The 14558-nt window shown below is 33.9% G+C and overlaps 3 protein-coding genes across 3 annotated transcripts; all 3 read right to left on the bottom strand.

The window, feature by feature from the left end:
• Positions 1–5512: 5512 nt before the first annotated feature.
• Positions 5513–5773, bottom strand: MONOS_16321 (uncharacterized protein; the record flags this gene model as incomplete). Its single annotated transcript, XM_067869236.1, has 1 exon — positions 5513–5773. The coding sequence occupies one exon, from the start codon at positions 5771–5773 to the stop codon at positions 5513–5515; it is 261 nt and encodes an 86-aa protein (XP_067722424.1).
• A 344-nt stretch (positions 5774–6117) lies between these two features.
• Positions 6118–7026, bottom strand: MONOS_16322 (uncharacterized protein; the record flags this gene model as incomplete). The annotated part of the gene is made up of 2 exons (XM_067869237.1): positions 6118–6319; positions 6869–7026. The coding sequence occupies 2 exons, from the start codon at positions 7024–7026 to the stop codon at positions 6118–6120; spliced, it is 360 nt and encodes a 119-aa protein (XP_067722423.1).
• Positions 7027–10062: 3036 nt separating this feature from the next.
• MONOS_16323 (uncharacterized protein) lies at positions 10063–10302 on the bottom strand (the record flags this gene model as incomplete). The annotated part of the gene is made up of 1 exon (XM_067869238.1): positions 10063–10302. The coding sequence occupies one exon, from the start codon at positions 10300–10302 to the stop codon at positions 10063–10065; it is 240 nt and encodes a 79-aa protein (XP_067722422.1).
• Positions 10303–14558: the final 4256 nt, after the last annotated feature.

Below are 14558 nucleotides of genomic sequence, written 5' to 3'. Positions count from 1 at the left end.
AAAGAATCACAAAGAATAGGAAGAGGAAAAGGATGAGGATGAGGAAGAGAAGGAGAAAGAGGAGGAGGAAGAAGGTGAAGAGGGTGATGATTTGATAATTGAAGCAAACGAAATGTAGTTTTTGAAGAAGAAAGAAATATTCATCTTTCTGTGCTTGAAGGACATCGCTCTTTGGCTTGTGTGATTGAAAGGCATCAAATGTCAACCAGGTTGCTGAATGTGAGGATGATCACTGATGAAAATGAAGAGAATTAGTTGGCTGTGCTTCAACGACTAAGAGGAAGATGGATGAAAAGGTTGGCATTCATTCATCGATGTTTAATGAACAAAATTCAATGGGTCATGCACTGACATAGAAGCTGAGCGAAACAACAGCTTTGTTGAAAAACTAACGAAGAAAACGAAAACCATAAAATTCTCTCTCATTGGCTGTGGGACCGAAGAAAGCAAACCTCGAAAAATAATCATCTTGCTTGCTCAAAATGGATGTCCCTTCGAAGAATGAAATCCAGATGCAATTGGGCAGAATGTTGTTCGATTGTCAAAAAGCACTCGATAATTGGATGTCTGTTTGATGGTATTTCTCCTTTCTTTTGAAACAAAAGAGGAATCAGAAATAGAATTTCGCAGCTTTCCATGTCTTCCTTTTGCAGTCCAAGAAACAGGAAAACCTTATAAATAAAACTGATATTTTGGTTCTCTCCTTTTTTCCATTGAATTCTTGCTTGTTTTTGTGATTAATATCCTTCCCTCGGTATTGTCAGCCACTTTCCTTGTCCAAAAATCTTCTCCATTGCCTTATGTTACTAAATTCTATATAATTTTGTGCAGATTTTGTCCTTCACAGAATTCCTTTTTGTTATCTTCATTCAACAAAATAACAGTCGAATTTGTTCTCACCTCTTGTTCCAAATAAAAATCATGTATCTTCCGTAACTTCATTTATTTCCCAATTGCTATATAATAATCTGCTCCGTTCTCATCGTATTGCTCCACAAAGCGGAGATTGGCCATTTCAACAATAACTCATATTCCTGAGAATTGGAAAGGATACAGACGGAAATATCTTCACAACATGTAGAACAAAAAAAAATGCGTACATTACGTCTTTTTTGTTATTGATGAAATTATTGTATTCCCCTTGACCATCCAATTTCATAAATTATTTATCGAAGTTTCATCATTGGCATTGTTTTTCCAGCGATACATGTGAACTTAGAAATTAACGTTATTTAATCTGCAGTAAATGCTCACTCATGGAATTCTCATTTTTCTAATTTATTCTTCAGTTCAAAGAAATAATTTTGATCATTGAATACATTATAACAAAATTGTATATTTTTATCACTCACTTTCTTTGCAGTTGATTGTCGAAAATGCAAATGAAAAGAAGAATGGTGCGAACACTTATATTTATAAGAGCTATTTCGAGTTTTAATTTTACTTATTTTTAACAATCTTGTTGTGGTTTTGTTTGTCATTTGAATGTCAAATGGTTTGTTTTCTGAATGCAATCCGATAGCTAAAGATACAGGAGACGAACAACACAAAAAAGTTCATGGGCTCGCTTTTATTACACTTAAATTCATGATGATCATATTTCTTTCTTTCTTTCTTTCTTTTTTCATTTAAGAATTGTTTTCAGAACTTGAACATAGCAATGAGGAAGAACAAACAAAAAAATCGAAAAAACGAACGAATTGATTGATGAAATGAGTAAAAACACATTCGAAATGTTTTTCTCTAAAAAAATGTTTGGAAAAATGCACAACATGATTGAAGAAAAGATAATGTCTTTGAAAAATCAACTTTTTCTTTTGAAACACATGGGATATCGCAGTGCTGTGAAAAATGAACATGTTGTTTATTTTTTCCGATCTTTGTTGGGCAAAAGATTTAAGAAGATGATTATCAAAGAACGGAAAAAAAATAAAAAGGTCGAAAAACTGCTGGCTGATGTTTGCGAATGCTATCTAATGCTATACGGCTCATGACTTCTTCGAAATTGCTTTCAATTAGCGTGCCTTGCCTTTTGAAAGTTGCGTTAAGGAAAGAAGAAAACAAGGAGACTCAGAAAGAAGTGGAAATGGCTTTGTTGGCTTTGAGTTGCATTAGAAAATATTATGTGTGAACATATCTATTTCGTTTTTGAAGTTATTATATTTCCTTTTTCTAATTTTTATTAGAAAGTGCCAGAAGAACTGTATTTGAATGAAATCAAAGAGATAATACATCATCATAAAGTGCGCAACAATCTCACTTGCATTGCGTATCAATCAGCTTGGGACTTTTATACAGACAGGATGCTCTTAGAAGAAAAATTGGAAGAAGTTGGCGTGTATATTACCTCTCTTGCGAAATGCAGTTCAAAGGAACTAGAAGAGCTTTCAAAGCGTATTGATTGGAAGAGAAAAAGAAGAAGAAAGAGAAAAAGAAACTGAAGTTGTGCTTATTTTAAATAGATGGCTCAAAACATTGGAGGAATATTTTTGTTCGTTCAAATTGCGGAACGAAGAATTTGTCGGACTTTTTAATTGCATTGTTCAGATGTTTCGAGCGGCAAAGGATAAACACGGATATATTCACGTGAAATGCATTAATTTACTTAAACTGATATGGATCAGATCAGATACAGAAATTGAAGACATTTTAAAAAGTAGAGCTTTTATCCTCATTTTGGTAGAGATACAACGACCAACATTGGAAAACAAGATGATATTTGAAAGCTTATACTTTTTTGAAACGATTTCATTGAGATTGAAAGGAAAAATTGAAAATGAAATGGAAATTAAAGAGAATGATGGAATTGAAGAACAATATGACAGAATAGAAGAAGAAAAGATTTATGAAATGGAAGAAGAAGATGAAGATAAAATGGAAGAAGAAGAGATTTATGGAAATAAAAATGAAGATGATAATGAAATAGAAGAAGTGGAGAAGGATATCAAAATGGAAGAAGAGAAAAGAAAAGAATTGAAAAGAAAAATATTTGAAAAGTTGGAGGAAGAAGGAAATGAAGATATCATTGTAAGTTTTCATAAAAGAATTCATTATCTAAGATGGAAATTTGAAATTTTAATATCAACTAGGATAGTCGATTATTTTGTGAATGTTTAAGAAAATGAAATTCTTTGTGCGCTGAAACTCAGACATTCAATTTTTCGATTTTTTTTTTTTTCACTTTTTGCTTTATCGAAAATTGTTATTTGCATTTTTTTCAATTGATATTGTTTATTGGATTTTCAGTTCAATTATCAGCCGATGATGTTAATGTTTAATATAATAAATTTAATTTCGTTTTATATCTCAAATTTTCATTTTTTATTGTTATTGTTTATTTTATTTATTTATTTATTTATTTATTTATTTTCAACTTTTTTTTAATGCTCTCTTGGATATGCTTTATCAAATTTTCCATATGATATTCACATATTCAGTTTCAAAAAAAGAAAGTGCAAACAGAATAGTTCTAAACATAATCACTGGATCTATGCTTGTCTAGCTCGCACTCACTTTAAGAAGTTCTCTTCCTATTTATACATGTATATTCATGTTCTTTAAATACTAAACAAAAAATGTACAGGGGATTTTTTCATCGTGATGATTTTAATTATCTGAACCATTTTTTTTTATTGGAGTTTCTCACTAAATAAAAACAAAAAATAGAAAATGCATATTGCATAAGGTTTGAATAATTATTTAATGTTCATACAAAAATTTTTTCTTGTCAATTTTTGTAATTGATGAAGGTCTTGGGAATTTTTAATTTATTTTTGATCATTTGTTTTGTCCATTTTGGACTATCTTTCTTTCTTTGTATATTTTTAACTATAAGGTTATGAAACACACACAATGAAGTTTTATAATTGCAAATGTTATTTGTTTTTAACTATTTTTTCGATTGTTTTTCGCATTTCATTGTTTTTATCAAAAATTTTGAAAAACTGAAAATTCTTAGCGATTCAATGTTTATTATAGTTGGGTGCATAAACCCGCACTTGTGCAAAAACCCGCACACTTGACATTTTCTTTCGAAATACTCTTCCACATTCATATATGTGAAAGCTTTTTGCATTTTGATACCACCGGTAACTGATATATGAACAATATTAAGTATTTCGAATGAAAAATCAAAAACAAAAATATTTGATCTTTTTTGATCTTTAGATCAAATATTTTTGTTTTTGATTTTTCATTCGAAATACTTAATATTGTTCATATATCAGTTACCGGTGGTATCAAAATGCAAAAAGCTTTCACATATATGAATGTGGAAGAGTATTTCGAAAGAAAATGTCAAGTGTGCGGGTTTTTGCACAAGTGCGGGTTTATGCACACACCATTAGATATTTATCGTGATTCGTTTGAAAAGTGAACAACTCACAAAAAGTGTTCACATTGTTTTTATTTGTGAAATGTTGTTGCAGAAGTTATATCAATCAATTTTTGATAATAACATATGGGTGATTTTTTTTTGATATCATAAAAATTTACGAAGTTTGATCAAAATATTTTTTCATTAAGGGTTTGGTTAATAAGATAATATTTCCAAAAAATTTGCGAAAATATGCAATAATATATAATTATAATAATTAATTTGTTGATTTTAATTTGTTTCAAATTGTTTTTATAACAAATTTTGAAAAAAACTAAAAAAATTATTCAAATAATTTTAAAAATATGATTAACAGAAAAAATCAAAAGTTCACTGGTTTGTAAAACATGATAATAATTACAACAATACGTAATATATCAATTTCTTATTAAAAATTAGTTTTATGATGTTATTACAAAGAAAATTTCAAATTGATATTGAAGATCTTAAAACATTTGTTGAAAATGAACAATTTTCAAAAATTTTCATCGAAAAAGATTATAGTTAAACAAGATATTTATCAGATATACAACAGTTTGCTGTTTATTTTTGTATAGAAACAAAAAATTCTTTAAATTAGCTATTCTTATAAATTGATCAAACAAAGAAATAGAAAAATAACAAAGAAAATAATAAAAATTGAATAGAAATTTGCAAATTTTTGCATTTGATTCTTAATAAACTTCTATCGCAAGAACATCTTCATTTTATCCTCCTCCCTTCGTTTCTCTTCTGATTCTCTATATTTCTTCCTCGTCTCTTATCCTTCATCCAGATATCCTTACCAGATGCTCCTCTCCTTTTGTCGCGCTGCTCTTATTCCATGTTGACTCCACAAACACTTTTTTCATAAACGATTGTGGAAGCGGAAGAAGTGTGTGTGTCTCTGAACCACTGAACCCTCGCCTCTTCATCCTTATCGTGTCCGTTTCTGCATCCACTTCAGCTTGACTTGAATTCCTCTCAGTCTCCTCATCTTGGCTCCCTAGCAATTCCCTCGTGGCTATCTGCCTATCTGCTGTGGATGGCTCCGCTTCTCTGGCTGGCTTGTCTGCTTCAGATCAAAGAACAATAATCGTTTTTCACTCCTCCAATAATGCCAACATTGTGCGCTCATCCAACTGAGCAGCTCTTGTGTTAATTTGGAAGTGATGTGCCTTTGACTGCGCTTCTGAGGCGTACGTGTTCACCAGTTATGTGAGCGAAGAGTCTTCCGAGGGCAGAGTTGCAATAGTGTTCCTCAACTGCGAGAAGTTGTGGCTGCACGTGTCCGAATGCATCCTCAACTTCTGCTTCGTCTTGAATCATGTATTCAGGCAAAAGGAACTCTTTCTCCGATGCTCCTCCATCTCCGCCCAAATCAACTAGTCCCTCTTTTCCTTCGGCTTCACTCAGCATTCTTTCGCTTGAAACACGTCAATCTGCGAGTTTGACTTCTCCCACACAGACCCCAACCCCGATCTCGACTTCAACAAAGTCACCTTCATCACATTCTGCCGCGCCCACCAGATATTTGTCAATCAAGGCACCAGCTCCTCTGCGCACCATTGCGGCTCCTCGCTTGCCCCCTGGGCCCCACCTCCGCAGATGTCCTCCGTATCAAAAGTTTATTTTGTATTTCCAACATTCGAATCATATCTGTCTCTTAAAGTCTTGTTCCTGCTCATTTCGCCTTCGCCAACTCGCTGATGTCATATCTCACAAGCTGCATCATCATTTGCTATCACATCTTTTCCCATTATTCATTCTCCTTCACTCACTCTTCCCTCTTCTCCTTCCTCGTCGTATCTCTTGCTGTATCCTCCTCTCTCCTTTCTCCTTCCGACAAGCATCTTCACCTCAACCACATACTTCTTTGTGCTTGAAGAGGATATCTCAGCCTCTTCCAATCCGATCTTCGTGCTCTTACCAATTCCTGCGTCTTTCTCCCCAACGTCAACATCTCTACACAAAATACTGCTTCAATCGAATTCGCTTTTGATGGTGAATCCAATAGTTAAGCACAGCATATTATCTCAACGTATATCGCAATTGAAAGCGGTATAATTGTTCTTTTTTATCTTTTTGGAATCAAAATATCAGAAAGACCCTTCAGCTTGATGCACTCCGTCTAAACTACCATCTTTATTGGAAACCTTTGCAGTAACATATACGACTGAAACAGCAACATGGATCCAGTCTATCTCAAACTGCACCAATTTCCAAAACGGAACTTCTTCATCCTTTGGGGCGCAGTTGCGCTTATCCATTGATCTTTAGCTGTACTCGAGACATGCCCAATAAATGGATTCGCTCTGCAGCTGCCACAAGGATCCATTGATCACTGCATCTGATTCATAAGAAAGTGTATGTAAATGAAGAGCCTTTCTGATTCATTACAAAAGAAGAACAGCCGAACATAGTCTCCGCAGAAACACGTGCTTGTATCAACTGCTGTAAGTTCGCTAATAGCCCCGTCTTCCCTAATAATTAATCCGCTTGCTAAAACTTCACCTCCTTCTAGCTGTTCTCTCATTATCACCTTTCACTGGAGAGGTGATGGTGTGTTCTCCTGCACCTCCTTGTGGCTTCTCAACCGCGAACGTTCCCTCAACGGTATCATATCTCAGCGCACTTCCACATTCTTCGTATATGTGCTCCATAACGCTCATGAAAAAGAAGCAACATATAGAATGATTCAGATATTCAACGTATTCCTTTTTTCCACATTTTTTCCTGTTCTGGTTCATCATCTTCTTCTCCTCCAACTTCTCCCCATTTCCATTTAACTTCCTCATTTTTTGAAATCTCAGCAATTTTCACTTACCAATTTCCATTCATCATATCCTGTCTAAACGAATTCTCCTATCTCTTTATCTTTATTCTCTTCATTGACTTTTCAATCTTCTTCTCATTTTCAACTGTTTTTTTTTCCCTCAGAAATACACTTCTTCTTTCTTTCTGTAATCATCCCATATAACGATGAGGGAAAAAAAGAAGAAATCCAATCAAATGAAGTGGAAAAAGTGGTGTTATATGAAGTTTATGCACACAAAGAAGAAGAAGAAGAGGAAGAGGAAGAGGAAGAAGAAGACGTCGAAGACTGCGAAGAAGATTGGCGGCAGTTAAAGGAGGTTTTGTAATGAAAGTGATCGAAGTTGCATTTGAGCATGTTTCATCTACTGCTTCTTTCTCCCCATCCGAAAAAGAGGTAGCAAAAGAGCAAGATATTTGGACATAGCAACATTCAGTTGCCTCACGATCAACTGGCCGTGATGACGATTAGAAGGAAGATGATATAAAAGAAGATACAAATTCTTGCTGCTCCGTTCTTTCAGCAGCCGCTTCCTTCAAATTGTTCAGATTCGGACGAATAAATTTGGTCATCCAATGGTCCTTCTCAAGATTCTGAGGTTTTCGTGTTTACGTATCCTTCTCAGCATCTTCTTCCTTCTCTTTCACTCTCACTCTCTTCTTCTTCATTTCCTTTTCTGACTTTTTCAAGTTCTTTGTTAATTTCTTTTCTAAATTCCTTTTATAACCTCCTTTCATCTGCATTGATGGCAATTCACCTCAATCTCCCTCATTTCCTCGACCTCCTTCATCTTCCAAATCATCATTTCACCTCTTCATTATCTCCTCTTTCTGTCCCTTTCGATCTGAGCACTCAACAAAATGAATCAGAATTCTTGTGATTATTAAAAAAAAAGGTTCATCTTTCCCTTTTGCCTCTGGCTCAACAGAACTCTTCATCTGAAAGCCAGCCCTTCTTCTGTGTGGATGAAGACATGCAGAATAAGTACAAAGCAAACCAAGTGGAAAAGCAGAGAAAAGAGAAGATGAAGAAGAATGGGTAGGTTGCTGTTTATTCTGTGCCTGTGAATGAATACGGAGTTGCAGGTGAGAATAGCAGAAGATGTAAAATGAGTTTCTGGAAGCTGAGCAAAGTTGTCATTCCTGCCAAGCACCATCTGAAAGTTGCTGAATTCTTCTGATTGAGTCGCCGAATCAAGTTTATTGTTATCACTCAAGTTGCCAAGCTGACTCATCCCATTCGTTTCTCTATCGCATTTTTCTTTTGAAATAAAATTATCAAAAGAAGAAGTTATTCCTTTTTCATCCTTCATCTTCTCCTTTTTCTCATCCTCTTCTTCTGCATCTCCCACTTCAAAGCGTGTTCTGTTCCGCCATGTTGCTTTCTCCTACTCCTGCTCCACGTCTGCCTGCTCATAATTATTCTCCACAAATTCACATCTCACCAGCTCTTTTAACCAGCGCACAAAACGTGTTAAGTTTTACCGCTCAACCAGATGCAGCGTCCGCACACTCATCACATATGCAAGTCGGTTGATCGGACGAAGACGATGGTCTTCAAAACGAGGAGGAGAAGAAAGAGAACGAGGAGGAGGAGAAGAAGAAGTTTGATTTTGAGATTTGTGTAAATGTTTTTTGGAATTTTGAGATGATTCAAATTCTTTGTTCTCTTCTTCTTCAACGTTTTCGTTTTATGAAGACCCTTCAGAATCATCTTCCATCAATTGTTGATGTATTCTCCTTATCGAAGAAACAGCTCTTCCAAAAATGTTTATGTTGCGATAGAATCGTTTGGAATGACTGCTGAATGAAGAGAGAAGATGCGCCCAGTCATCTGTGGTGAAATATGTGTGTGGAGAACAAGATGTGGAGATTATTTGGCTGGAAGAAGAAGAAGAAGAAGAGGAAGAAGATTTTTCGCATTTATTTGTGTTAGATTTATCGAAACTTGCAAGTGATGATGATGTTGACGTACATCTTTTGTTGTATATTTTGTGATAAAAATGCATTCTCTGTTCTTTTTGCATTTTTATCCGTTGTTTACCCTTCGAATTTCGAAAAGTCAGTCCTTTTTCAGTTTTTACTTTGTTTTCCTTTTTTTCTCTCCTTCCTTCTCCTTCTCTTCATCCTTCTTTTTCTCTCCTTTTCACTCCTTCTCCTTTTCCTTCCTCTTCTTCCTCCTCTCCATACGGCCCATATCGAATCGACGGTGCACACACTACAAAGTTGCCTATTGTAAACTAACTTGGCTGCATCATCAGCGAATGTCGCACTTGATTCGCTTTGAAGACGCAGGTTGAGCCAAAATCCATTCGAACATCTCGTTCTGCTGATTGCCTAGCATGTTATGGATAATCTGAGTCATCTGTAAAGTCGTTTGCTTCGTTGTTTTCTTTGTCTTTTTCATCTTCACTCGCTTCGTAGAAGGAGTCAGAATAAGCAGATCGATGGAGAGAATTGCTGTGTAAAGAAAAAGAAGATGATGATGATGATGTATTCCGATGATTTCTTGGGTCTGTATCCCGCATTCGTGACGAATTCCGTTTGTGTTCTTTTTGCTTCGCCTTCTTTTCTGTATTTTGTTCCCAAACATCGCATCAGGACTGTCTTCAATTGCTTCTTTGATCACCTGCTCTCTGAAGAAGTTCGATTCGCTCCAGTCAAATTCTTCTTTTTGCAGCTTGCTTAATTCATCCTTCATCTTTTTGTATCTTCTGTTTTGCCATTTCTTCGTATCTTTGCTTTTTGTGTTCTGAATCACTCATTACTCCTTCTTCCTCTTAATATTTATCTCATCTTCCTCTATCTTCCTCCTCTCCCTCTCCATTTCCATCTCCCTCTTTTCTTCTCTTTCTCTTTCTCGCTCTTCTCATCTATTTCCCTGCCATTTCTCCTCACTGCTGCTTGTTCTGAAAGATGCCGTGCTTTCCCACTGCCACGTTGTCCTCAAACACGCCAACAACCACTCCGCTCACGAAACATTCGGAGGAAAAACGAGAAGTCGAATCAAAGCTCATCTCCGGTTCCGTCTTCATCACGCTCATCGCTTCTGACCGAGAGTCGGTGGTGGATTTGGAAGAAGAAGAAGAGGGCGAGGAAGAGGACGAGGAAGATAAAAAAGAAGGAGAAGGCATGTGATGTGGTTTTGCCTCGTTTGTTGAAAAAGCAGAAGTGAATTTTTGAGGTTACTGAAGATCGAGAATTTTGAAGAGAAACGTATCAATCAACAGCGGAGAAGTTCACCAGAAATTACCTTTTCTTGATAACATCTTCTTTATTAATATATCTTTTTCTGCCAAATAAGATCCTCCAAATCCATCAAATATTCAGCTCTATCATCCCCCCTCGCCAACAAAAAATTGGAAAGCTATGTAAATCCCTTTTTCATTCCGTCTCTTCCTTTTTCGCTTCCCTTCTTTCACAAAAAATCATCTTTCCTCAAAAATAATTCTTCGCCAAAGCCCAATGCCAGGGATCTTCGAAATATCTCGCATTTCATCTATCTGTATTTTTCTTCCCCACTTTTCTTTTTCTTCTTCAAAGCCATCTAATCCCTCACTCTTTCAGCAACCTGAATGAAAAAATTATAATCACTTCAAAACAACAACAACAACAACAACAACAAACCTTCTAATCATTTTTATAGGCAATTTTCTATATTTTATTCCATTGACAAAGCTCATTTCCCTCCAATAAAAATTCATTATTCCTTCCATTTTCAAATATTTCTTCATCTGATTCGCTAATCGTCCTTTCCAGAAGTCATTTTTCTATTAAATGCATCGATTTCTGGTTCTTCTGAAAAATGTGAAACTTATGTATTTTCTTCAATTTCATCTTTCTCATTGAAAAATATCCTTGTTTCTCGTCTGAAAATATCATCTCCAATTCCCTTCCCAATCCCTTCATCTTGGGCACTTTTCGTATGAATTCGCTCTCCCAACTTTATGGTCACCCTGCATAATGAGATATCCCGCTTTTATTCATTTTCAATCTTTTCCGCCTGTTGCCCTGAAAGAAACACAAAAAATGTTAATAAGCAGATATTCATATAAAGAAAAATTAATAAAGACCAAACTGCCCTCGACTGTTTTTTGCCAAACAGCTTCATTTCCACAACCATCATACAAATATTTTCACTTAAAACAAAGAAAGAACACATATTGATTGTCTAGAAGAAAGATTTGTTTAAAAAACATGTGTTTTTATCATAAATAAACAAAAAACAAACCTCGATGCAACGTCAATGTGGAGAAAAATTGTTGAAAGAACATTTTGAAATAAAGTTATGGAATTTTTTCTCTTTGAAAAGAGTTCAAAACACATTTTTTTAAATCATTTTTAATGAATATTGTTGTTTTAATAATTATGAAGCGTATGAACACTAATAGAATATAAGCATTTTCTCGTTCTTGAAAGAACAAAAAAGCGAAAAATTTTCATAGATTTTTGATCTGAAAATTTGAGATACATTTTTCGAAAAAGAGGTCACACCTTGGTACCCCTTTTTTTGATATGTTTCACACACCTTCATAACAACAAATCGATTCGTGCAAAAAAAATGCCACCCAAGGTGTGACCCTCGTGGGATACCTTAAATATATTTTTTCCTTATGATCATATCCATAATCATTTTATTTGAACATTAAATTGGGGCAAAATTTTTGCAATTATGAAAAATACTGAGATTCGTTCCAAACTTTTTCTACAATCATTTCATTATAAATCAACCGTAACAATGCAAATAATTTCAGAAAAATTCAAGAATTGAGATAAATATTTGTTAGAGAAGAATGGAACAAAATTCATAAAGCAAAAAATTTTGCCCCAATTGTCTGACTTAAGTGTTATGAGATGATTATTTATCCTTCGTTATTTGCACAAATTTTTAACATTCTGGCATCATTTTCAGAAATATTGTGTTGTTTTTCTGCTTATATTGAGAGAAATATTTTCAATTTTATTAATAAAAGTTTTGAAAATGAATAATTTTTTTTCACTTTTTTAAATCTTCAAAATTTTAAAAGAATAAATTATCTCGAGTGGTTTACCAAAAATTTATAAATTGAACAAAATGTGTTTCATCATTATCGTTCAAATAAAAAGAATTTTACATTTGATTTTGAACGATTAAAACTAAAAAACATATAATTTCTTCAAGGTTGCACTTGTGAAAAAAATATTTTTAATCATAATTTCAAATATTTTAATTACTCATCCAAACATATATTTGCAATTTTGTCAATTGAATTAAAATAAAAAAATCAAAAAGTTTTTCCAAACTTTCATCTCTCATTATATTTATTCTTGAAAAAACATATTTTTTGCTGAAATCAAACAACTCAATATTAATTAAAAATAGAAGAAAAGAAAATCTGTTTTATATTTAATTTGGTTAATTATTAGATTTTTTGAATTTATTTTTTTAAAATTTTGTGATTTTATTTATGAGCTTTTTGGATAACTATATATCTTTTAATAATATAAAATAGTGAGCAAGAAAAAAAAATTCAAAAAAATTTTGAAATAATAATTAAAAAAACAATGAATGACTATGGAATTTTTAGGATTTTTTCATATTGAAAATTCCATAATAAATAAAGAATTTCACAAAAATGTCTTTTTTGAAACCTCAATCAACTCTTAATTCTCGATGCAAAGTTATTTGGAACGAAATTAAACGAATTGGCGGAGATGATGTGGATTCGTTGCTTGCCTATTTGTTTTACACTTACAGGCAATCATCTTCAGTGATTAATGATTTACTGAAGTCTTTGAATGGTTTGGTTCTTAATATTTATGTATTGTGTTATAAATATAATTTTAACTCTCTGTTATTATTTATTTTTTGATTTGTTATATATTTATTCTTTTTTGAAATAGAATATCATATTAAGCTGCTGGAAGACCTGTCTGTGGTGTACAACAACGCTCCGTTGCACACTCAGACAACAATGCTGCAGGCGTTGTCTCGAAACACATCATTATCCGATTTACAAGACTATGGATATGATGTCACAGAAGGAAAATTTATATATGCGAAGCAAACGCTCAAAAAGAACCAAGGATTTATCATTCCTCCACAAAAACCTCACCTTCCGTCTTGCAAAAGTGGTTTGCATTTGTTTATTTATTTTTTGAATAATTTTCACTGTAAATTTAGGCTTAAATGAACAGGATTGGGAAAAGGGCAACAACTGGATGTTAGCCCATTCAACTGAAGCTTCAACTTCGCTTCAGTCAGCAAAGAAAAAGCTGCGAGCAGAGCAGGATTATGCGAGATTTATTGACGAAGCAGCGTGGGAAGATGAAATTATTACTGAAAATTCTTCTTCAAATAAAAAACAATCTTCTACTTCTTCATCATAAAAAAAAAACAAAAAATCTAATCCCATTTCAGAAAAAAATTCTTCTTCAACAAATTCTTCATCTTCTCAAGATGTTGATGCCCCAATCAGCACTCCAATTATGAGAGAAAGGAGTTCAACAAAAAGAAAAACAAATAATTCACAGCATAAACGTCATTCGTCTCCTTCACCAATTCCAATTCACAAACTTTTCAGACAAAAAACGACTACACCATCTTCTTCCTCATCTTCCTCATCTTCCTCATCTTCCAAAAAGCAACAAAATGAAACAACAAACACTTCTTCCTTCAGCAACAATGATGTATGGGTGAGTGATCAATTAGTTGAATATGCCACTTCACCAACTCTTATTCCTCCTCAAGCGTTCCAAAATCTTCTTTTGTCATTTTCAAAAGAAATCATCACTTCATCTTCTCAACATAATACACAAACAGATGATAGTGATTTATCGCTTCATGATAATTTTGCACAAACCATGTCAAACAGCAACGCAATGGATGTTCTTCCTGCAATTCAATCTCCTTCTTCATCGATGTTTTCAAACATTAACAAAGATTCCAGTTCTTCATCAAAAACAGTTAACGGCTTGCAAAATTTAGGAAATACTTGCTATATGGCCTCTCTTCTTCAATGCATGTCTTCTATCATTTCACAAAAGCCATCTTTTTTCAAAAAACAAACAGCTATGAAGAACACATCTTCGCGTGTTATTAGTGTTTGTCAACAATTGGCTAAAGATAGAATGGCAGTGCGTTCCTGGGTCCCACCATTGATCAACAAATGGGAAGACTTTTGTGGAAATGGTCGCAGACAGCAACAAAATGTGACTGAGGCGTTTAACAATCTTCACCAACTTCTTCGAAAAGATGAGTTGATAAATAAGGATACCTTCAATCCTGTTTTAATCACTCATCACAAATGTCAAAAATGTCAAAAAGTTTCTAATCATTTCAATGAATCTTGTAACAATGTTATCATAAATTCATCCTCTCCTCATAAAGGTCTATCTTCTCTCTTTTCTA

Source organism: Monocercomonoides exilis (assembly GCF_001643675.1).
Source record: "Monocercomonoides exilis strain PA203 chromosome Unknown scaffold42-869251, whole genome shotgun sequence".
NCBI lineage: Eukaryota > Preaxostyla > Oxymonadida > Polymastigidae > Monocercomonoides > Monocercomonoides exilis.
The sequence above is the reverse complement of the archived record's forward strand: the minus strand, read 5'-3'. Positions and strand labels throughout refer to the sequence as shown.